This window comes from Cicer arietinum, chromosome 7 (genome assembly GCF_000331145.2).
Source record: "Cicer arietinum cultivar CDC Frontier isolate Library 1 chromosome 7, Cicar.CDCFrontier_v2.0, whole genome shotgun sequence".
In the NCBI taxonomy this organism is placed as follows: Eukaryota; Viridiplantae; Streptophyta; class Magnoliopsida; order Fabales; family Fabaceae; genus Cicer; species Cicer arietinum.
Window position 1 is genome coordinate 56998284 of NC_021166.2, and position 26446 is coordinate 57024729.

The window sequence follows — 26446 nt, forward strand, 5'->3', positions numbered from 1 at the left end:
TTTGAGATAAACAAATTATTAACGAGTTCAGTCGATGACATCCAAATCTAACTCAACCTATTTCCAACCCGAACCACTATATAACTAATTGTTTTAATAGTTGTTTAATTTGAAGTAATATTAAATCCACTCACTAATTGTAATATTAATCAATTCAGTAATAAAATCTAGCAAACTCAATAACGTTTTGTGATGTTATTGTAAGCCGAATTTCGCAAAAGAAGTGGTGTAAGAGTTTGCAAAATAAAGTATGTGATCGAAGGTTTATTATGATCATTTTAAATGTAGTCAATGAACTTAATCTATAACTATTTTATGTATATTGGTGCTGATGTTTAAGTTAACGAATCGAGGCAATAATTTATAGCAAATTGTATTGTCTAATCTTTAGTAGTAATTTTAAATATAAGTATGATGAAATGTAGGATACAAACAAATCACATTCATAGATGTTTTGACTTAATTACACTTTTATTCATTGTTTTGTTGATTATATTTTAGCTGAATTACAAAAATAATTCATTTATTTTATTTGTCTCTAATTTTGATTCTTAAACATAATTTTAGTCTAAAACTTGATAAAATATCATTTTTTTTAATAATTTATCAACAAAAAAAAATGATATGGAAAATTCTAGATAAATTAATTATATTTTAATATTATTCCTAATTTGTAAAACACATTTTCTATTTTATTATATTATTTAACTACAAAAACATAAAAAGGAGAAGGGAAACACATTTGCAATTATAATTCCTAATTCAATTCCACTCATTCTCTTAATCCTCAACGTTAAGAAGGAGAAGAAGGAGAAAATGAAATGAAATGGAATTAGAGATTAAAATAGAAATAACTCTTTTTTTTAATGTTTTTTGTAATTAAATGATATTATAAAATAGGAATGTTTTAAAGAAAAAGTGAATATGTTTTATAAATTATGTATAACAATAAAATTTAATTAATTCAATCTTCCCCATCATTTTTTTTTCGACACATCATTAAAAAAATGACACTCTATTAAATTTTGGACTAAGATTATATTTGTGGATCAAAACTAAAAACAAAAAAAATAAAAGATTATTTGCGTGATTCAGTTAAAATAAGAGTATCAAAACTACAATTAAGTCTAAATATTTTTCAAACCTTAGTATTTAAATCTAACTAAAACTATTATTATTTTTCACATGAAATATTTTTTTTAATTTCTTTTCATTAATAGTACTTCCGCTAAACATTCTTAATTATTTGTGCACGGGTTAACACGAAGATTTATAATTAAAAGATAAGACCTTATCCAAGTCAATAATTCAACCCATAAATATTAAATTCGTTTTATTTTTCCTCCTAAATTCACTCTAATCCTAAAAATATGATGGGCAATTAAGATGCTATATATCTAGAAAAAAAAAAAAGTGTTCCAATTAAAAAATAGTTACATATATTTTTAGTTTTTATAAAATTTTTATCTGTTAATTTTAATTTTTATAAAATAAAAATTAAATTTTAATTTGTATAAAATTATCATGTATTTTTAACCCCTATTATTAAGTTAATAAATATTTTTGAATAAACTTTTTAGATATGTTTACAAAATTATAAAAAGTTCTTCAAAAAAAATAATTAAAAATTTGATTTTTATGTCTATGTTTTTGTTATTTTTATCTTTACGTTTTCTGAGTTAAAAAATTTATATTTAATTTATCTTAATTTAAAAAATTATAAAATTTTGTGTAATTATTCTCGAAACATATTAATAGAATATTATTTAATTTTTTTTAAAGTTGAATAACAATTAAATTTATTTTATTTTAATAGATAATAAAATTACTTGTTTGATAATTTTATATAAACTAAAAAAATATATTTTTATCTACAACAATTAAAATTAAAATATTAAATTTTATAAATACTAAAAATATATTTAATTTTTGTTAATAAAAATAGTTTCGCGAAAAACAAGAAGAGTCAACTATAAAAATTATCATAAGCACAATCACAGTTTGCGAGAAAAAAAAAACGTGTGGACGGTGAAGAGAAATTCATGATTCATATTTTGCCACCTTTTTAGTACATTTAATCAACTTTTCCTATGTCCTTCTCTTCAACATATATACATATAAAAGAATTCTAAGCCAGCTATTTTCATTTAAACCGACACAATTATAACAATTTCTCACTGTTCTATTTTATTTTTTCAACTGCTCAAAACAGAGTAAACAAAAAACAAAAACCTCGTAATAAAAAACTCAAAAATTAAGAACCTTTGATTGATGGCACTTACAAATGAAATCATGGGTTCTTCATTGGTAGAAAGATCTTTGTTTCCTTCGTCTTCACCAAGTTTTCAACAGAAACGTGGAAGTTTCTTGATCAACCCTGTTTTGGTTCCTTTAGGAAACAGAAGAGTTTTGAAATTGAGAAAATCTGCTAAGTTTCCTGTTGCAGCTATAAGTGAGGATTTGGTGAAGGGTTCATCTTCTTCTTTGTCATCGTCATCATCTTCTTCTTCTTCTTCTTCTTCTTCTTCTTCTTCTTCTTCTTCTTCTTCTTCTTCTTCTTCTTCTTCTTCTTCTTCTTCTTCTTCTTCTTCTTCTTCTTCTTCTTCTTCTTCTTCTTCTTCTTCTTCTTCTTCTTCTTCTTCTTCTTCTTCTTCTTCTTCTTCTTCTTCTTCTTCTTCTTCTTCTGTTCCTGAAGAGAAACCAGTGAAATTCAAAGTTAGAGGTGTTGTGACAATAAGGAACAAGATCAAAGAGGATTTCAAAGAGACTTTTGTTAAACATCTTGATGCTTTAACTGATAGGATTGGAAGAAATGTTGTTCTTGAACTTTATAGCACTGAGATGGATCCAAGTAAGACTTTTCAATATTTATTTTCTAAATTCGTCATTTTAAGCAGCCCCATGATTTTTCTTTACAAGGGTGTGCTAGAAATGTCACCAGTTTCCTAAAAAATGATCCTTTTTGTGTTACCTTCAAAAATTAGTTCCTTGTTTTTGTTAAGTAAGGTCTATTTATTACATTTCTTTTTGATGAAAATTTATTTTTTTTAACAATTTTTTTTATTATAAATTTCACTACAAAAAAAAAAAACTTCTACTCTTTAAAAAACCTCTATTCAATAGTTTTTAGTAATTTCAAAATTATTAAATATCTAAATTATTTTATTTATTAGAATATATAATAAAATTGCCTAAATCACTTCAAATAATTCTTATATTAATAATTTTTAGTATCTTAATTTGGATTAACTTTGAATTTTAAAACTGAATCAATGAATGATTTTTTGGATTTGATTGTGATCTATAGAAACAAAAGCTGCAAAGAAGAGTAGTGAAGCAGTGTTGAAGGATTGGTCAAAGAAGACAAACATTAAGGCAGAGAGAGTGAATTACATAGCTGAATTCATAGTGGATTCAAGTTTTGGAGAGCCAGGAGCTATTACTATTATAAACAATCATCAACAAGAATTTTACTTGGAAAGTATAACCCTTGAAGGATTTGCAACTGGACCAGTTCATTTCCCTTGCAACTCTTTTGTTCAAGCCAGAAAAGATCTTCCTGGAAAGAGGATTTTCTTTTCTAATAAGGTATATTTAATTAACTATTTCTTCAATTCTTTTTATTTGTTTGAATTTTTATTTCTTCCTATCATAATAAGATAACATGTCCAGAAAGAAAACATAGAAAGTACAACCATTAGTAATATAATATGGCAACAATATTTGTGTTTTGTTTAATTACTTTTTTCAACGTGAGAAATGAGGTGAAACTTAAAAGTTAAAATAAATAATAATATTTTTTCTTTTTAAGAATCTTGAAAAGGATAATGAAGCCAAAATTTCCTTTTATCGGAAATATATTATATTTTATTTGTTTATTTTTAGTTAAAATAATTTTTCGTCCCTATAGATATATTATTTTTTATTTTTTTAAAAAAATTATTTAAATAATAGTTAATAAAATATTATTTAAAAAAAATTTTGGTTCTTGTTTTTAATTCAATTCATGTGTATTTTTAAAATTTTTGAATTATTTTTGCATGTGAAGAGCATTATAACAAATCTCTTCTACAAAAATTTATTTATCTTTAATTAAATATAATTTTTTAAGTAGTAAAAGGTTAAAAGTCATATTTGATTCATTCTTCTAAAGTTTTGTAGAAAATGTTCTTATAATGTTTTAAATATAGATATAAAAGATAATTAAAAAATTATAATATTTTAGATGAATTGATATAAAAGTAAAGACACAAATTATTGACGAAAAATATTCAAAAAATCATTGTTTAAATTTTTAAATAAATTAAAAATGAAATATAATATATTTATAAGGACATAAAACTTATTTAATAATTTATATTTTAGTGTCTAATAGTCTTTGATTTTTTTTTTGAATTAAAAATAGTATTACTTCATTCAAATTGAAAAAAAAATATTGATCTTCAACTATACAATTCAAAATAACTAAAATAAAAAATGATAAATATTTAAACAAACTCATAACTTTAAGATTATAGAAAAGGAAAATATCTATAAATAAGATACATCTTATAAATGTTAAACCAATTACAAATCTGAAATACCTATATATTTAGAAATGTAACATTAAAGACATCAAAATCATTGACTGAGTTTCCACTAAATTGAATTTGATTTATTAATTTAAATCAAATCAATGTCGCACCACGATAGAAAATAAAAAGCTTTGTATTTAAACGATGAAATTAAAAAAAAATATAAATTACTTATTTTATTAATAGATAAAAATCAAAATGATTTATAAAAATAATTTTAAACCAAAAATTTATCACACGTTCAAAAAAAGAAAAGGAAACTCAAAATTTGGATACAGAAGAGAACAGTCCTTGATTTTTTTTTTTATTTATTTATTGTAAAAAATACTAATTTTCCTCGATACTAAAAAGCTAGGAAACCATATAGTCAGATTTTATGCATGGACCAAGCAGCATTGAATTGACCTATATCAACTACCTACTCCGTTATGCAATCAGGAAAAGACACCGTCCAATATTAAATACTCTCTCGTTTATAATAATAATAATTATAATTATAAATATTACTTTATTTTTTTTCTAAAATAATTCATCTAATTGATTATTTCACACCTAATAAGAATAATATATAACTGAAATAAAAAATATTACTTTTATTAAATGTTAATATATTATAAATATCATAAATACATAATAAAATATATTGCATTAAAAATAATACAAATAATATTAATTAAATAGTAATATAATTGAAAATAAATGACTTAAAAATTAAAATAATCAATAATTTTGAGATAATTTTTGAAAAAAAATGAATTCATTATTTTAGAACAGAAGAAATTAATAAATAATAAGTTGATTTCACATTATTTTTTTACCAATAAATTTGTAAATTATGTTTATTTACTGTGTAATTTAATTAAAACAGGCTTATTTACCGGATGATACACCTGCTGGGATTAAAACTTTGAGAGAGAAAGAGCTGAGAAATTTGAGAGGTGATGGAAGTGGAGTTAGAAAATTATCTGACAGAATTTATGACTATGATACATACAATGATTTGGGAAATCCAGATAGAGGAATTGAATTTGCAAGACCAACACTTGGTGGATCTGAAATGTATCCATACCCAAGACGGTGTCGTACTGGCCGTGGACCATCTGATACAGGTAATAATAAATTAAATAAACATTACTAAATAATTAATATTTGAGATATATTATTTAAAACAAAATTGGATTGGGGTTGTTACAGATATAACCGCTGAGAGTCGTGTAGAGAAGCCACATCCTATGTACGTACCAAGAGATGAACGGTTTGAGGAATCAAAACAGAACACATTTTCAGTGAAGAGGCTAAAGGCAGTGCTACATAACTTGCTTCCTGGCCTTAAATCAAGTCTTTCTGCTCACAACCAAGATTTCAATGACTTTTCAGATGTTGATGGCCTTTACAGTGTAGGGTTACTCATTAAGTTGGGTTTGCAAGATGATGTTTTGAAGAAATTACCATTACCTAAAATTTTTAGCAAAATTCAAGAATCTAGCCAGGGTCTTCTAAAGTATGACACTCCCAAAATTATATCAAGTGAGTATATGGTTTTTTTATTGTCAATTTCTTGCTAACTATTTTGGATACACAATTCGGTTTCCACTAATTTCTTATATAAATCTTTTTTATTTCCTTTCTCTCTAAAATTTAGTGATTTGGATGATGTATTTTTTAAAAAGTAAAAAAAAAAATGATTTCATAAATTAAATAGGCCTTTAGATTTTTAAATATCCATTATTGTCTAAAGCTCATAATTATTCATTTCCACGTTTTAATTTTTTTAGTCAAGAACAACCCCTGTAATTTGTCCTTCTAGTTTTTGCTTTTTTTTTTTTTTTTTTATAAAAATATTTTATAAATAAAGATTTTTTTCATTAGTAGTATTTTGAATAGATATCAAGTCAATTCAAAGGCCAATGTGGTGGGGTCTTTGGCCATTAATATACTCTATCATGGATGTCATATAAAAAAGATAGTGCTACAAAAAGAGCCACTCCAACATGTTTTTTGGCTTTTTATTCTTGTCAGTTCAATTTCACCATAAAAAACACGAGTGTTTCAGTTCAAAGATAGATCTAATGTTCATATTATTCCTTTTCTTTATTAGTATATGATTTACAAGTGTGACAACTTGTTATTATCAAATGAAGAAAAAAAAAACTGTCTTCAAAGCTGTTTTGAATAATTAATTTTAAATGTTTCACATATCGGTTTAAAAGTTGTTAAATTATTGATATCACGTGTCTAATGTGTGCAGAGGATAAATTTGCTTGGTTGCGAGATGACGAATTTGCCCGTCAAGCAATAGCAGGAGTTAACCCTGTTACAATTCAGAGCCTTAAAGTTTTCCCACCTGTTAGTAAATTAGATCCTGAAATCTATGGTCCACAAGAATCTGCTCTTAAAGAAGAGCACATTTTAAGCCAACTTAATGGCATGACTGTCCAACAGGTATACCCATCAAATAATTCATAAACTTACTTAACCATATTATGTTAACGAGGGCTTTGGAGAAATTCAATTCCTAACTAAATACATGAATTTGTATTTGGTAATATTAGTGTTTGGTTCACCGTCCGATTTTAATTAGACGGTTCCTGTCTCAAATAATTTTTTATTTTTTTTAAAATAAAAATTATTAAAATAAAGATATGAACCGTTTGATTTTAACCACACAGTTACAAAATCATTAACTGCGTGAATACATGCGGTCAATAACAGTAAATAATCCTAATATCTAAAGACAATTATTTCGAAAATGAATATTATTTTCAATTTTTAATATAATTTTAATTATTAAAAATTGTTTCAAAAATAAATATTATTTTCAATTTTTAATTTAATTTTAATTATTAAAAATTGTTTCAAAAATAAATATTATTTTCAATTTTTAATATAACTTTAATTATTATTCTTTTTATATTATCCTTTAATTATTAGTATGTGCATAATTTATAGAATATTATTATACTATATACCGATAAGAATAAAAAAAGTTGATTAATAATTAAGATAAATAATTTAATAAAATTAATTATCTCTTTATTTTAATTATTACATTTGTTAATATGTTTGGAAATTTTGCATGATACTTATTATAACATGGAAGAAGTATTTTTTTACCAAATACATTAATGGGGCAGCGAATTTGAATTCGTAATCAAGTGTCTGTGTGAAGATAAGATTTGTTGATGCAGATTAACCAATTATATAATATTTCACATGGATTCAATCATTCATTTATTCACATGACATCAAATTTACAACGATCTTATTTATATTTTTAAATAAATAATTCAAATAAAAATATGCCTACTTGTACTAAGCTCTTGCAATTTTATTTATGAATTTTGCAGGCACTTGATGAGAATAAGCTGTTTATAATAGATTATCATGATATCTATCTTCCATTTCTTGAAAGGATCAATGCATTGGATGGTAGAAAATCATATGCCACACGTACCATATACTACCTGACACCCCTTGGGACTCTAAAACCTGTTGCTATTGAACTTAGCCTGCCACCATCTGGACCAAATACACCATCAAAACGTGTAGTTACACCTCCTTTAGATGCAACTACTAATTGGATGTGGATGCTTGCTAAGGCCCATGTTTGCTCCAATGATGCTGGTGTGCATCAACTTGTCAACCATTGGTAAGCTACGACCTACATTTTCTTTTACTTAGTCAATTATTAATTTGTATTGAATTTAATTGATATAATTAGTATAATTTCTTTTTTTTTACATTTACAGTTAACATATCATAATTATTCATAGAGATGATTTTAAATATAATTTTTTTATAAAAGTTATATATTTTCTATTAATAACAGCTATGATTGAATGTAAATTTTTTTCCATTAATATTATATATAAATTAAATCCATTTATATTTGATATTTAAAATTAATGAAATTTTAAAATTATATCTGGAAAAAAAATCTTGATTGTATTAGTTAATTTAATCTATGTTGGATTCTACTAATGTGAGAGAGTATTTTTTATGGTTATAAATCATTTTGCAAATTTGTTAGTTTCATGGATCAAATTGGTAGATTAAATTAGTATGATTGATTATTTTTAGTTTTTGAAATTATTTTAGACTTTCATTATTTATTTATCTTTTGACATAAGAATTTAATTATTTTCGTAGACTATATAGATAGACACATTCATTTAGAGGGGAACATTGATGATTAGAAATTATAGTTTAGAAAGGTTTAATATCTGAATTTAATGGAAGTCATAAATTGATTTAGTGGAATGAGAGAGTTGAAGTGATAAAAAACTCATGAACTCAGTTTCATTTTCTCACAAAGTTTTGGACTAAAATTCTGTTTGGGGATCAAAATTGGAGAGAAACAAAATAGGGAGATTACTTACGCGATTTAGCTAAAATATGAGGACCAAAACTGCAATTAAGCTTAAAAGAAATATAAAATTAATGAAATTTCAAAATAAACTATAAATTTTAAAAAATGGATCATATTATTTTTTGTTGGCTGGATATTTCCAATTGGGCCCACACCAAGTAAAATAAAATAAAAAGTAAATTACATGGGCTTGGCCCATGAGTTGTTGGAAGAAGGGATTTAATCCCTAAATCTCTATATATAAACAGATACTGCTGCAGCAGCAACATAAGCAGAGAGATCATTGCAACCTAGAAGAAGAAAATTGGGTTCCGGCGGTGGATGATTGGTCAGTAATCTTGTTAATTTTAATATGCTGTTCTTATCGCGCGGACTTTGATTTATTGATATATTTTATTAGTAATTTTGTATTCTGTTTTGAATCGAATAAGTGATTCGAAGAGAATACAAAACTACCATAAAAATATATATTAAATCAAAGTTCAGTGATTAGAACAACATGTATGAACAATTTTGCTGCACAACCATCCACCTCTGGAACCAATTTTTCTTTCTTCTCTCATCGCGAAAGTAAAGTTGTTTGGTAACGGTGATCATGTGATGAAAGATTTTTTTTATAAAAAATTTGATTAAACTTATTTAATTTGGTGAATTGTGATATAGGTTACGCACACATGCTTGCATGGAACCATTTATATTATCTGCTCATAGGCAATTAAGTGCAATGCATCCAATATTCAAATTATTGGATCCACACATGAGGTACACTTTGGAGATCAATGCTTTAGCTCGCCAGAGTTTGATCAATGCAGATGGTGTCATTGAGTCTTGTTTCACTCCTGGTCGATATGGCATGGAGATTAGTTCTGCTGCTTACAAAAGCTTTTGGCGTATTGACAAAGATAGTCTCCCTGAAGATCTCATCCGCAGGTAAAAACAAATACCTTATATTACTATATACCTCTAGTTTTAAATATAAAATTAAATCAATAAAAATTGATGTATCTAATTAAACTACGACTTTAAAACCACGAGTCTCGACCGCCTACTGGATGGAGATGCTCTTAGAATGCTCTTTAGTGTATGAAAATTGCAAGCAAATCTAACAAAGATTTTCTCTTTTTGAAATTACAGAGGAATGGCAGTACCTGACCCAACACAACCATATGGTCTAAAGCTAGTGATGAAAGATTACCCTTATGCAGAAGATGGTCTATTAATCTGGTTTGCAATAGAAAATTGGGTTCGTACCTATGTCAACTATTACTATCCAAACCCAACTATATTATGCAATGATAGAGAGTTACAAGCTTGGTACTCTGAATCAATCAATGTGGGCCATGCTGATTTAAAGAATGAAACATGGTGGCCCAAATTGGACAACACTGAAAGTCTTGTCTCAGTCTTAACAATCTTAATTTGGAATTCTTCTGCACAACATGCTGCACTTAACTTTGGACAATACCCTTATGGCGGCTATGTGCCGAATCGTCCACCGTTGATGAGAAGATTGGTACCAGAAGAGTCTGACCCTGAATATACAAGCTTTTTATCTGATCCACAAAAGTATTTCCTCAATGCATTGCCTAGTTTGTTGCAGGCTTCCAAATATATGGCTGTTGTCGATACACTTTCGACTCATTCGCCCGACGAAGAGTATTTGGGTGAGAGGCAACAGCCTTCTATTTGGTCAGGTGATGCTGAGATTGTTGAGAAGTTTTATGAATTCTCTGCTGAAATTGGAAAGATTGAGAAGGTTATTGATAGTAGGAACTCTGATAGGAATTTGAAGAACCGTTGTGGTGCTGGTGTTTTACCTTATGAGTTGCTTGCTCCTAGTTCTGAACCTGGTGTTACATGCAGAGGGGTTCCAAATAGTGTGTCTACATAATAAATAAATACAAATCTTTTTAAGTAAATAAATTGAGTCACTTATCACATATCACATTTTGATAAGCATTATTGTTGGTTGGGTTATTTACTAGTAGTAACTTAACTAGTATGGTCAGTGACTCAGTCATGGTAATCTCACATTTTGTACCTAGATTTGATAAATATTATATTATTACTAGTAGATGCGTCAATATTAATTCGTGTCTTATGTCAAGTGTCAGAGTTTCATAGGTATAGGAGGGTGTTGATTTGTTTATAAAACAATGGTTAAATTGCATTATTAGTCTTTTAAATTTAACCGAATTTCCGTCTAGGTTACATTATGTTTGGAAAATACAAAGCATCAATTTATAATAATTAATTTTTATTAGAAATAAAAATATCAAATTAAACTGTTAGAGTTCATCTTCTTTTCTCTTCTCTTCTTCACCGCTATTTTCTTAAGATTTCTGATAACACAAACTTTAGAAAAAAATGAATGCGTTGGGGCCTTTAAATTTGAATCCACTAGTTTAATTGATGAAAGAATAAAATTAGATGAATAAGAATTGTTGCTAGTGATTTTAATGTTTTTATTTTGTTTTATGTTAATAGCTACCCTAAAATCTTATGTTTTTATTTCTTGTTTTATGTTCAAGCTTGTTCCTTTCTGTTCTTTTTTAAGTTTTTTTTTTCCTCTGAATTTTATTTTTATTTTTTTGGATTTTAAGTTTGAAAGATGAGAGAAGGAAGAAGATGAAGCTGAACTGGACAATGTAGTCAGTATCATAATGCCACAAACGTTTTATTTTAACGGAACTCTCAAAAAGAATACTTGAACAAACTAATTAGAACATAAAATTATTGCAAACATAAATTAATTTAAAGACTAAATCAAAAATATATTTTTTTTAAAGAATTTAAGTGAAAATTGAACTAAATTTAAATAACTGAAAGTACAATGTAGTCTAAAATAAATGTCACAATTATGTGATTTGGACTGTTTTTCAGTTATTTATTGCAAATATTAAGAACTAAAATTTGAGAAGTTTTAAAACATTTTTTTTTCAGAAGCTTTATAACCTCATCCTTAGTGATGCGGTTAAACACAATGAGTGTGAGATTGACATATGTGCAAACTAATGAACTATCTGATAACCCAATGAGCTTCAAAATAATTTTCTTTTATTTTTTCAAAATTTTGGCTTATGTTATGTAGTAGACTCAAAACATCTAATATTAAAAGTGAATATAAGTGAGGGATTAGGAAGCATAAACTTTTGTTTGTATGTTTTAGGCTCAACAGTCAAAGATATAGCTGATGCATAATTATGGGTGATCAAAATTGAAGATAAAGAATAGGAGTGTGTGTGGAATAGTTGGGGGATGTGTTTGCAATGCTACATTTAAGATATGTAGGTGGTTTGTGGATTTTGTTTTATTTCTTTAATATATACTGTTTGCATTTGGCTCCAACATTTTTGTTAATATGAAGTTGACAAAGTAAATTTGTTGAAGATGGAAATACAACTTTAATTGCATTCATTAAAGCCAGTTCTCTGTCAGTCACAATCACCTGAGGAAATGGCGTGTTTGAAAAAAACAACTCTTTTAACTTCTCCAATGCCCACCAAAAGTTGTCTTGACGTTCAGAATCCATATAAGCAAATGCAACATTAAATGTCAACCAAGTTGAAGTTACACCAACAATTTCAAACAACGGTAACCTATACTTGTTGGTTTTGTAGGTGCTATCCATGATCAATACAAGAGGGAACATGTTAAGCAAAGTTATGGAATCTGTGTGCGTCCAAAACATATCCCTCACAACGTTGGAGTCCTCATGAGTCCTACTCCAACAAGTATATTTCTCAGCTTCAAGTAACTTCAACAAGTGTTGCATATCAGTTCTAGGTCCCATCAAATTCTTCCTGTATGTACTTCGTCGCTTGTAAATTTGATAGATACTAGTCACATTCTCCGTATCTCGATCTCTCAAAGATGACAAGATATGTCTCGGTGCAACGTGATACTTTGTCAACTCGTCAACATGTTTCTTATCTTCTTCTGTTAAGCGTCCCATAAATGCATTATTCTCAAAAGTAGCTACTAACTCATGGTTGTGAAGTCCACAGATTAAACTAATAATCCATCCTTCATCATTTTTCAGTGGTCTCGCTTTAAGTTTAAACGGACATCCACACTTTTTAGTTGAAGTACCTGTGTCATTTGTATTTGACTTATATTGTCCACCTCTATCACAACCAAGAATTACTTTTGTCTTTCTTCCTCTCTTTCCAGTCTCTACGTCTGATCGAGTAATGATAACTGCTACTCGATTTTGTCGACCTATCTCTCTTGCCCATGATATGACAGCTTCTCGTGACTCAAAAATTTGATCAGTTGTAAATGCTTCAGTTAAATCTATAAATACTGGTCGTGTGTTTTCCATCCCTAGTTCAAAAAAACAATTCAAAAAAAATAACAAACAAATTAAAAGCATATTCAAAAAAAAAAAAAAAAAATTAAGTACCGGATTTTTGAAATTTCCGGGTTAACTACCGGAAATTTCAAAAAACCAACTTTCCGGTGAACAAAAAATGACTACCGGAAATTTCAAATTTTTTGAAATTTCCGGTAGCTTCCGGAAATTTCAAAAATCCGGTATTCAAATTAAAACTACCGAAAATTTCATTTTTCAAATTTCCGGTAACAATTATAACTACCGGAAATTTCGATGCAACTTACCGGAAATTTCAGGAATTTCAGATTTCTGGGTAATTTTTTTTAACTGAGAGTAAATGAATTTTATGAATTTTTTAAGGATAAAATTGGATTTTCAACAATTTGGGGGGGTATAGGTTTAAATGGGGGGGTACAATAGCCAGTTTTCTTTAGAGAGATGTGGTTGTGTGTTATGGGCCGAGGTCAATTTGGTTGAGGTTTAACAATAAATAGGAAAAATGTTATCTTTCTTTCATTCAAAATTAGAGTTTTCTACCACGCACCCCCACTTAAACCTGTCATCTTCAATTTATATAAAAATATAATTTTACTCTTTTAACTTAACAAAATTTTAAAATATTCGAAAGTTTTGAAAAATTCAAAATGACAATTTTCATGATTTTCGTAACTTTTGAACTATTTAAAACTTCCGAAATAGAAAATTTTAAAATTTTTGAACCTTTTCGGAAGTTTCAAATTTTTGAAAATTTGGAAAGTTTCGAAAGTTTCCACATATGGAAAGTTTCAAAAATTTTCTATTTCGAAAGATTTGAATTGTTTTGAAAGTTTCGAAAATTCTGGACTTTTCTATTTTAGAAGTTTCAAAATTTTTGATGTTTTCTGGAAATTTATGCTTCGAAAATTTTGAATTGATGGAAACCTTCAAAAATCTGAGAAATTATGTTTCGAAGATTTCAATTTGTTCAAAAGTTTCGAAAGTTTTTATAAAAACTGGAAAATTATGTTTCGAAACTTTTGTGTTTATAAAAAATTTCGAAAATGTAAAAGAAACTCACTATTTTATATTTCGAAAGTTTGAAAAAGTTTGGAATGATAATGATAATTTTGTAAGTTTCAAAAAATTGAGTGAACAATGGAGTGGTAAATTTTTTGCTTAATTGCAGTTTTAGTCCCTCAATTTTAGTTGAATCACGAAAGTAGTCCATCCATTTTGTTTCTCCCCACTTTTGGTCCCGCAAATAGAATTTTGGTCCAAAACTTGATGAAATTTCATTTTTTTTTCATTTATTTAAGCCACATCATGCATCAAGATCTCATTTACAATAATTGTACCTGAAATATATGATCATCAATAGTGTAGTACATGTTTAAAAAATGAAATTTCATCAAGTTTTGGACTAAAAATCTGTTTGGGGAACCAAAATTGGGGAGAAACAAAATGAATGGACTACTTTCGCGATTCAGCTAAAATAGAGGGACCAAAACTGCAATTAAGCCTAAATTTTTTTAAGAGACAAAATTGTATTTTTGTTTGGGATGGAGGGAGTTGCATGGTACATTTCTCTCAAAATTATTAAGTAAATTTTTTAGGACCATCACTTTGAAGATAAAATTATATCAAAATTAAATATTAAAAAATTACATGACAATTCCACAACAATGCCCTTGTAAACTGAAGTATTCACCAATTATTAATAGGGGAAGTTATAGGTACTTCCATTGGTTGATCCAAATGTACTTAGAGAGAGAGGAGGTAAGGGGTTGGGCTTAATTATGACATCATTAGTGTTGAGGTAAAATCCTAAATTAATATTTTAAAAATAAATAAACAAGTTAGTTAATTTATAATAATGATTCTAATTGTGTTGCTATTTAACTTGTATTTCTTAGTGTATTATTCGAAGATAGATAATCAAAATCATTTTAGTTCATAAAAATATTAATATGGGCAAACCAAGATCATTCTGGTTCATAAGAGCAATAGTCTGGAAAAATTAAGATCATTATGATTTTTTACAGTATTATTCTAATCAATCAAGATCATTCAGGATAATTCGTTTTAAAAATAAAAATGAAATGAATCATTTCTCAAAATTCAGATTTTAAGTAAAACGAATATCAAGGAAACTTTGAACAATGATCAAACCCAAAAGATTAAAAGAAGCAAAACAACATCAAGAACAACAACCATATCAATGTCCAGATTAATGACCTATGAACAAATACAACTAAAACATCAAGGATGAAAATGACACTATTGCAGAAAGTCCAACTTGCGTGTAAAGTAGAAAAACCGACACCAGACAACTGCTAAAGATCTCAGTCACAATATTCATTTAAGCACAAATGAAGAACAATATGGTTACAAAGGAATAACATTATGGATAAAATAGAACACGTGTATATTAAACTATCACTTTGAACAGCTGAATCAGTAACAACTATATGAGTTGTCTTCCACCTTCATCACGTCTATAAAAAGAACCTCAAGGTGAATAAAACAACAAGAGTTTTCAGTGCAATCAATTCATCCCTTAAACAATCATACTTGAGAAATTAAAAACTCTTCAATCAAGCAAAAGCTTCAGTTCTCTTACACTATATTCACAGATCTTTTTTACTTAGTTATTTCCTGATAATCAATCTCAAACAAGTGTTGAGTAGATCATGATCTTACGATCTTCTTTCATAATTTCATTTGAAACTAAAGACTATTTCTTGAAGATAGTTTGAGTGTTTTTAAAAAATTATTTTTGTGATTAAAAGATATCGTGTAAAAGGAATGAAAGGTATATCTAAAAATCCTTTTAAGATTGAAAGATGAATGTTGTAACTAATCAAGAATGATCAAAGAAAAATTGTGAGAAAGCAAGAACATTCTTGTGTGAAACACATTAGTGGAAAAACTAACAAATTGTATGACTCGACATAGCTCACCTTGGATAAACCAGTATACATTATTGTGTGATTCTCTTATCCTTATCTATTATTATTTCTCACTTACTATCACTAATCACGTAGTAAAATTTTGTTTCATTTATTTTTATTTTTATAAGTAACCAAAATTGATCTTGAGTTAGTCTAAATTAAAAATAGAAATTCATATTTTATAAAGGGAATCAATATTCAAACAACTCTTCCTTGTGATTGATATCGTTACTTCAATTCGCATCAGAGCCTACCTCTAAGGATAAATACTTAACAAGTGTTAGAGAAAAAGATTTAGGAATCAATGTCTAAAACCAAGTATATCGTTTAATGAGGATCATCAATTTGACCATCTTACTTTGAGGGTACAAGCTACTACTTTTGAAAAAATAAGATGCAAATATTCTTCAAGTTACAAGATATAGGAATGTGGTGCATCAGAACAGATGGAAACTTTGTACTAAGAGTTAAATCAAAGCTATTCAACATCTGTTGAAAAGAAAAAAACAGATTGGACAACAAAAGTCAAAGTTAAGGTACTTCTAAACTCTAAAGCTCAATTATTTTTGTCTTGTGCTTTGAGCAGGGAAGAAAGCGGAAGAGTTGATGAATGTGATACGGCTAAAAAAAGTATGGGATACATTACAAAGTCATCATGAAGGAACAAGTCATGTAAAAGAAACAATAATTGATATAGTTGTACGAAAGTTTGAACTATTTGGGATGAATGAAGGAGAAACCATTGATGAAATGTATTCAAGAATTACAACCATAGTGAATGAAATGCGCTATCTTGGTAAGTAATACTCAGTCCAAGATAAAGTAAGAAAAAAAATCTGAGATGTCTCTCAATCATATGGATACTAATCGTCACATCCATAAGTCAAGCCAAAAATTTTGAGATACTTGAATTGGAAGAGGATTAACCAACAAAGAGAGGAAAAATAATAACCTTAAAAGCCTCTCACAATCTTCAAAGAAAGCACATCTTCACAACAAGATGAGAGAGAAGACTCATAAGAAATTGATCAAGAAGAAGCTGATGAAGAAATAGTTCTTCTTACAAGGACAATTCAAAGATTAATGAAGAAAAGAGATCAGATTAAAAATAATTCTCCAAACAAAAGAGAAATCTCTAAGACAAAAATAGATAAGAGTCAAATTACATGTTATGAGTGCAACAAACTAGGTCACTACAAAACTGAATGTCCTTTAAATAAAAAGGCACCAAAGAGATTTCCATTTAAGAAAATATCCATGATGGTCATCTATGATGATTATGAAAAAGTAGACACTAAAGAAAATGAAGAAGCCATCATGTGTCTAATGGAAAACTTAGAAAACAATGAGGTAATCATTTATGAACAATGTCCTTTATGTGAACAAATAGAAAGAAATTAGATAATTTGTTAAACGACTCAAACTTTCTTGCTAAAAAATGTGGCTTTTTAAAAGAACATGTTTGCAAAGAAAAAGAGAAAGTGAGTGTTGAGACAAAATCTCAAGTTAATGTTTTGATGAAAACAAACAAAAAGTTAATTAAGAATGTTAATTATGATTCTAAGTGTTTTGGTATTTAACATGCGTGTTTGAGTGTATTAATCAAAGATAGGATCCAAGTAAAACAATAATAAATCAGCATGAAAAGCAAAATCTGAACAAACAAGAAAGGAGAAAATTCTTGACAAAATCTGAAAAACGGAGAATGTTCTTCAGTTTCAGAATGATCATCACAGCTCCAAAACCAATCAATCTCCACTAGTTAAAAGAAGTTTTGGCCTCTGGATTTTACATCTATATCATCAGCACTTGGCAAGGAACAAACTGAGATGATTAGATTCAAAGAAACTACCCGAATCAGAAAGAGAAAAGATCAAGAATTAGCAAGACCAGACATATCTGAACATTCTTGATAGTATTCTGATCAATCTGAACAGCAGTCTAATAGCAGTCTCCAGATTGATAAATACTCTTCAGCTTGTTACACTTGATCTTCAATAGCAAACATCTTTATCTAGAATGACCAGACCAGTCTCCAGATTGATTATCAATCTCCGTTTCTGCAGAATTTCAGCATTGATATCCTTACTTATCATTCACCAAACTGTTTTGGACAGAATCAAGGCTCCAGATAGAAGCTGTAACATCAATAAATACATATGAAGCTTCAAGGATCATTAAACACAAGATAAATTTGATCAAGAACAAAGAAACCAAGAACGTTCTCCGTTTTCTGTTTTCACAACCAAGATCAATCTTGAGTTATTTTCTTAAGTTTTTAACAAGAATTTTTAAAAGGTGCCTTTACAATTCAAATCCCCCTTCCTTGTAAATCAACATTGTTACTTCAGTGAGTGCTATGAATGATGAACTAAATAAATCATTCAAAGTTTAGAGGAGTCTTATTTTAAAACATCTAAAGAATCTGAATGTCAAGAACGTTCTACAACTCAAAAGGAGAACGTTCTGCTCAAAACAAAACTTGATTATCTTAAAAATGATTTATCAAATTTAATTAAATCCACTAAAACTTTCCAAAGAATTATGGAATCTCGGGTAGGAATATTTGATAAAGTTGGACTGAATTTTGACAAAACTGAAAAGCAAAAACTATGTGAATTTTTTTTGTACTAGAAAGAAAAGATGATAAGTGCAAAACAAAATGTTTTTATTGTAATAAAATGGGATATCTTGATTGTGCATGTTATTTCAAAATAACCGATGAAAATAACAAATCAAGACAACCTCTCAACATTCTGGTATCAGGACAATGGTTTTTCGATACATATGACAAGAGATAAATAATGATTTCTTTCCTTTGTCAAGAATGATGGAGGATTTGTAACCTTTAGAAATAATGATCAGACACAAATCAAAGGTAAAAGTATTACAAGTAAAGAAAACTTTGCAAAAATTGTGGATGTTCAATACGTTGAAGATTTGAAACATAATCTTCTAAGCATTAGTCAATTGTGTGACAATGGTTTTGAGGTTATCTTTAAACCAGAAATATGTGAAGTCAAGCGTGCAACTTCTGAAAATATCATTTTGACTGGATAAAGAAATAAAAATATATATATTTTATATCTTGAAGAATCACCTCTTGAATCATGATTTATGTCCATAAACAAAGATAAGTGGATATGGCACAAAAGAACTGGGCATGTTAGCATGAAAACAATTTGAAAATCAGCCAAACTTGATCTTGTTATAGGAATTTTTTATAAAGATAAAGTATGTGAAACTCGTGCTATAGGAAAACAAGTCAAGATTAATTTTTATTCAAAAGATTTTGTTTCAACTAAAAAACCTCTTGAATTGCTTCACATTGATCTTTTTGGTCCTATCAAAACTACAAGCTTATGACATATATTGCTACTTCAGTTAGAAGTTCATTTAGGGGAGGAAGAATTTTACTAAATAATTAGTTATAAGATAAATGTATATTTGAATTTTGGTGTGTCTTTTGAATAATATCATTCTAATCAATCAAGATCATTCAAGATGATATGTTTTAAAGATAAAAATAAAATGAGTCATTTCCCAAAATTCAGATTTGAAGTAAAACGAATTTCAAGGAAACTCAGAACAATGATCAAGCCCAAAAGATTAAAAGAAGCAAAACAACATCAAGAACAATAACCAGATCAATGTCCAGATTAAGGTCCTATGAACAAATACAACTAGGACATCAAGGATGACAAGGACACTACTGCTGCATCTATTGCAGAAAGTCAAACTTACGTGTAAATTAGAAAAACTGACACCAGACAAATGCTAAAGATCTCAGTCACAATATTCATTCAAGCACAAACGAAGAACATCGTGGTTATAAAGGAATAACGTTCTGGATAAAATATAACACATGTATATTAAATTATCACTCTAAATAGATAAATCAGTAACAACTATATGAGTTGTCTTCCACCTTCATCACATCTATAAAAAGAACCTCAAGGTGAAGAAAGCAACAAGAGTTTTCAGTGCAATTAATTTATCACTTAAACAATCATACTTGAGAAATAAAAAACTCTTCAATCAAGCAAAAGATTCAGTTCTCTTATACTATATTCAAAGATATTTTTTACTTAGTTATTTGATGATAATCAATCTCAAACAAGTGTAGAGTAGATCATGATCTTACAATCTTCTTTCATAATTTCATTTGAAGCTAAAAACTATCTCTTAAAGATTGTTTGAGTATTTTGTAAAAATTATTTTTGTGATTAAAAGGTATCGTGTAAAAGGAATGAAAAGTATATCTAAAAATCCTTTTATGATTGAAAGATGAATGTTGTAACTAATCAAGAATGATCAAAGAAAAATTGTCTAAAAGCAAGAACATTCTTGTGTGAAGCATATGAGTGGAAAAACTAATAAATTGTGAGTATTGGACATAGCCCACATTGGATGAACCAAGATACATTATTGTGTGATTCTCTTATCCATATCCTATATTATTTCTCACTCACTATCACTAATCACGTAGAAAAAATTTGTTTCATTTATTTTTATTTTTATATGTAACCAAGATTGATCTTGAGTTAGTTTAAATTAAAAATAAGAATTCATATTTTATAAAGGGAATCACAATTCAAACCCCCTTCCTTGTGATTAATATTGTTACTTCAATTGGCATCAGAGCCTACCTCTAAGGATAAATACTTAACAAGTGTTAGAGAAAAAGATTCAAGAAACAATGTCAAAAACCAAGTAAATCGTTGAAGGAGGATCATCAAATTGATCATCTTACTTTGAGGGTACAAGCTACTACTTTTGAAAAAGTAAGATGAAACTATTCTTCAAGCGACAAGATACATGAATGTGGCGCATCATAACATATGGAAACTTTGTACTAAGAGTTGGATCAAAGTGATTCAACATCTGTTGAAAAGAAATAAGCAAATTGGACAACAGAAGACAAAGTTAAGGTACTTCTAAACTCTAAAGCTCAATTATTTTTGTCATGTCCTTTGAGCAGAGAAGAAAGTGAAAGAGTTGATGAATGTGATACGGCTAAAAAAGTATGGGATACATTACAAAGTCATCATGAAGGAACAAGTCATGTCAAAGAAACAAGAATTGATAGAGTTGTACGAAAATTTGAACTATTTGAGATGAATGAAGGAGAAACCATTGATAAAATGTTTTCAATATTTACAACCATAATGAATGAAATGCGGTATCTTGATAAGGCATACTCAATCCAAGAATTGATATAGTTGTACGAAAGTTTGAACTATTTGGGATGAATGAAGGAGAAATTATTGATGAAATGTATTCAAGTTTTACAACCATAGTGAATGAAATGCGCTATCTAGGTAAGTAATACTCAGTCCCAGATAAAGTAAGAAAAAATTTGAGATGTCTCCCAATCATATGGATACTAATGGTCACATCCATAAGTCAAGCCAATAATTTTGAGATACTTGAATTGGAAAAGGATTAACCAGCAAAGAAAGGAAAAATAATAACCTTAAAACCCTCTCAAAATCTTCAAAGAAAGCACATCTTCATAAAAAGATGAGAGATAAGACTCATAAGAAATTGATCAAGAAGAAGTTGATGAAGAAATAGTTCTTCTTACAAGGACAATTCAAAGATTAATGAAGAAAAAAGATCATATCAAAATAAATTCTCCAGACAAAAGGGAAAACTCTAAGACAAAAATAGATAAGAGTCAAATTACATGTTATGAGTGCAACAAACTAGGTCACTACAAAACTGAATGTCCTTTAAATAAAAAGGCACCGAAGAGATTTCCATTCAAGAAAATATCCATGATAGGCATCTGTAATGATTATGGAAAAGTAGACACTAAATACGAAGAAGCCATCATGTGTTTAATGGAAAACTTAGAAAACGACGAGGTAATCATTTATGAACAGTGTCCTTTATGTGAACAAATGGAAAAAGAAATTAGATAATTTGTTAAACGACCCAAACTTTCTTGCTAAAAAATGTGGCTTTTTAAAAGAACATATTTGCAAAGAAAAAGAGAAATTCAGTGCTATGAATGATGAACTAAATAAATCATTCAAAGTTTAGAGGAGTCTCATTTTAAAACATCTAAAGAATCTGAATGTCAAGAACGTTCTACAATTCAAAAGGAGATTGTTCTGCTCAAAACAAAACTTGATTATCTTAAAAATAATTTATCAAATTTTATTAAATCCACTGAAATATTCCAAAGAATTATGGTATCTCACATATGAATATTTGATAAAGTTGGACTCAGTTTTGACAAAACTGAAAAGCAAAAACTCTGAATTTTTTTTTTGAACCGGAATGAAAATTTGATAAATGCAAAACAAAATGTTCTTATTGTAATAAAATGGATATCTTGATTGTGCATGTTTTTTCAAAATAACGGATGAAAAATACAAATCAAGACAACCTCTCAACGTTCTGGTATCAGGACAATGATTGTTCGAGACATATGACAGGAGATAAATAATATTTTCTTTCCTTTGTTAAGAATGGTGGAGGATCTCTGACCTTTGGAAATAATGAGCAGACACTAATCAAAGGTAAAAGTATTACATGTAAAGAAAACTTTGCAAAAATTGTTGATGTTCAATACGTTGAATATTTGAAACATAATCTTCTAAGCATTAGTCAATTTTGTGACAATGGTTTTGAGGTTATCTTTAAACCAAAAATATGTGAAGTCAAGCGTGTAACTTTTGAAAAAGTCATTTTCTCTGGATCAAGAAAGAAAAAACTATATATTTTATATCTTGAAGAATCACCTACTGAATCATGCTTTATGTCCATAAACAAAGATAAGTGGGTATGAGACAAATGAACTGGGCATGTTAGCATGAAAACAATTTGAAAATCAGCCAAACTTGATCTTGTTATAGGTCTGCCAAAAATAAGTTTTGATAAAGATAAAGTATGTGAAACTTGTGCTAAAGGAAAACAAGTCAAAATTATTTTTCATTCAAAAGATTTTATTTCAACTAAAAAACCTCTTGAATTGCTTCACATTGATCTTTTTGGTCCTATCAAAACTACAAGCTTATGAGGAATGAGATATGGCTACTATTCTTAAAACAAAAAGATGATTCTTTTAATGTCTTTCAAACCTTTAGTAAAAAAGTTGAAAATGAAAAAGGCTCATAAGAGCAATAGTCCGGGAAAACCAATATCATTCTAGTTTTTGACTGTATCATTCAAATCAATCAAGATCATTAAGGATAATTCGTTTTAAAGATAAAAATGAAATAAATTATTTTCCTAAATTCAGATCTTAAGTAAAAGAAATATCAAGGTAACTCAGAACAATGATCAAGCCCAAAAGATTAAAAGAAGCAAAACAACAACAAGAACAATAACCAGATCAATCTCCAGATTGATGGTCTATGAACAAATACAACTAGGACATCAAGAATGAAAAGGACACTGCTGCTGCACCTTTTGCAGAAAATCTAGCTTGCGTGTGAAGCAGAAAAACTGACATCAAACAGTTGTTAAAGATCTCAGTCACAATATTCATTCAAACACAAACGAAGAACATTATGATTACAAAGGACACACATGTTTATTAAACTATCACTATGCACATTTTGATCAATAACGACTATATGATTTGTCTTCAACCTTCGTCACGTCTCTAAAAAGAACTTCAAGGTGAAGACAACAACTAGAGTTTTCAGTGCAATCACTTCAGTCTCTTACACTTGAATCAATTATCTTTTTACCGAATTATTTGTTGATAATCAATTTCAAACAAGCGTTAAGTAGATTTTAGGATCCATTTAACTATTTCTTAAAGATAGTTTGAGTGTTTTGTAAAATTCATTTTTGTGATTAAAAGATATCGTGTAAAAATCTTTTATGGACTGAAAGGTTTATGTAAAAATTCTTTCAAAGTTGAAAGGTGAATGAGGTAATTGATCAAGAGTGATCAAAGAAAAATTGTGTGAAAGCAAGAACGTTCTTGTGTGAAACACATTAGTGAGGATTGAACATAGTCCATCTTGGATGAATCATTATACGTCATTTTGTGATTCTCTTGTCCATATCTTGTATTATTTCTCACTCAGTATCACTAATCACATATAAATAATTTGTTTCATTTATTTTTTATTAACCAATAACGTTCTTGAATTTTTATAAGTAATCAAGGTTGATCTTGAATTAGTTTAAATTAAAAACATGAATTAATATTTTTTAAAAAGAATTACAATTCAAAATCTTCTTTTTTATGACGTATATTACTACTTCAGTTAAGAGTTCATTTAAGAGAAGATGAATTTTAGAAAATAATTAGTTATAAGATAAATGTATATTTGAAATTTGACGTGTCTTTTGAATAAATGTAAAGAAAGTTATAATATATTATTTAAAATTTATTATACAAATTAATTTTATCCACGACAAATATTTTTTACTTATGAATAAAAATAGAAATTTTTTGTTTGAAATTTGAGCCAGCAAAATGATAGTGATTGCCATATATGAGCCAGCAAAATTTAGTGCATAACAATTATTGCTTGATAGAATAGTTATTCCTTTATTTTTATTTTTTATACTTTAAAAAATATTCGAACAATTTTTGAAAATATTTAGTTTATCACAATATTATTGATCCAAAAATTTATTACTTTAATTTATAGTGATATTTTGATATGAGTTATTTAATCAACTCGATTTTCTAACCTTTGAATTATTCCTTTTTTCATTACTTAATTAGTTGACTTTGAAACTTACTTCTACGATTTATATGAAATCACTTTCTTTTTCTTCATATTTTATAATAAACTATATTTTTGAATAACATAATTTAATATTGGTATGCCGACGCGCACCAACATATTCTTTTATAAAAAATACATCAGCAAGTTATAACTAAACAAAGATCGGATATACTCAAAGATGTATGTTACTAAATAATTATTCTAAAAAAAAGTGCGCATACACTAACAACTCTTACATATATTATTGCTTATAATATATCTACTACTTTTTTAGAAAGAATATCCTAATAAGTTATAATAAAAAATTGTTAAATAGATCCTAAAAATTGTATGATTACTAAAATTTTGAACTATTTAATATTGATATATAGATTTAATTTATATATTATGATAATACAGAAATACTTTATATTATTAATTAATTTTAATTGCTAAATTATTAAAATTATTTAATTTTTTATCATAATTATTTTTAAAATCATATACATAAATAATTGAGAAATGTTTCACAATATATATCTTCTTCACAATTAAACTTTTTTATATATTATGTACTGCATATAATGATACCACCTTCACACTCGGTCAGTATATGGACCCAAGATGGCCAGGTCAGGTCACTATTTATTTTTTTGAATGACTCAAGTCAATGTAACAAACCATTTTATAAATATTATTAAGTTGATTAATTTCAATCAATATTGAAATTTCCATGAAATCGCAATGGCAACTACCCAAGATTTAAAGGTAGTGAGCCATTCTTGACACAAGTCTAAGTCTTTTTTAAAAGGGAAAATAGACGAATCAAAAAAATGGTCTTCCACTCACTTTTTTTTATCTGACAAATGTACTTTTTTTGTCGATTTTCCAAGAACCTGCTTGCAAACTGACAAAATTATTTTCAAGTGATTGGAGTACTTTAACTAAACATGGTTAAATTAAAATTAGGATTATAATATATAATTGTGGTAATTAAGGGTATTTGGTAAGAAATAAAAAAACAAATATTTTATTTTGAGAATAACAAATTTTAAATTGTTAACAAAAAAAAATAAATTATAACATGAAGAAGAGGGTTAAGCTCTTATACAAAGGAAAAGAAAAGAAAAAGAAAAAGAAAAATATACATAAAACGATAACAAATCTTATCTATATTCTCTAACTGTAATATTTTCCTACAAGCTCTGTTGTGGTATGTTCACGAAGACAAAATTAAAGATGAGAGAACAAATTGATTTTTTATTTTTTTTTAAATATAGAACTGTAGGTTAGACGGATGACCGATTTATTATCACTTAAGAAGAAAACAAATTTATCAAATTTGAAGGATATGTTAGTTTGTTTAATTGGTTTCTATTTAAATAAGTCTTTTAATTAGTAGGAGCAACACCTAGTTAGACTTAGTATTATATGCTATTTTGCAGGAATTAATTTTCTCTTATTTTCAGGAATTTCTATTATAAGTTATATCTATATATCTAGCTGAGACGTGGAATAAAACATTAAAAAAGTTATTCTCACAAATTACATAT

General features: G+C 27.7%; 1 protein-coding gene across 1 annotated transcript; it reads left to right on the forward strand.

Annotated features, from left to right (window-relative positions):
* The first annotated feature begins 2099 nt into the window (after positions 1–2099).
* LOC101512038 (linoleate 13S-lipoxygenase 3-1, chloroplastic) lies at positions 2100–11027 on the forward strand. Its single transcript, XM_073363332.1, has 9 exons — positions 2100–2499; positions 2659–2851; positions 3308–3588; positions 5443–5683; positions 5769–6101; positions 6823–7016; positions 7922–8223; positions 9607–9873; positions 10078–11027. Exons 1-9 carry the CDS (start codon positions 2272–2274, stop codon positions 10832–10834), a joined length of 2796 nt encoding a protein of 931 aa, XP_073219433.1. The 5' UTR covers positions 2100–2271; the 3' UTR covers positions 10835–11027.
* Positions 11028–26446: the final 15419 nt, after the last annotated feature.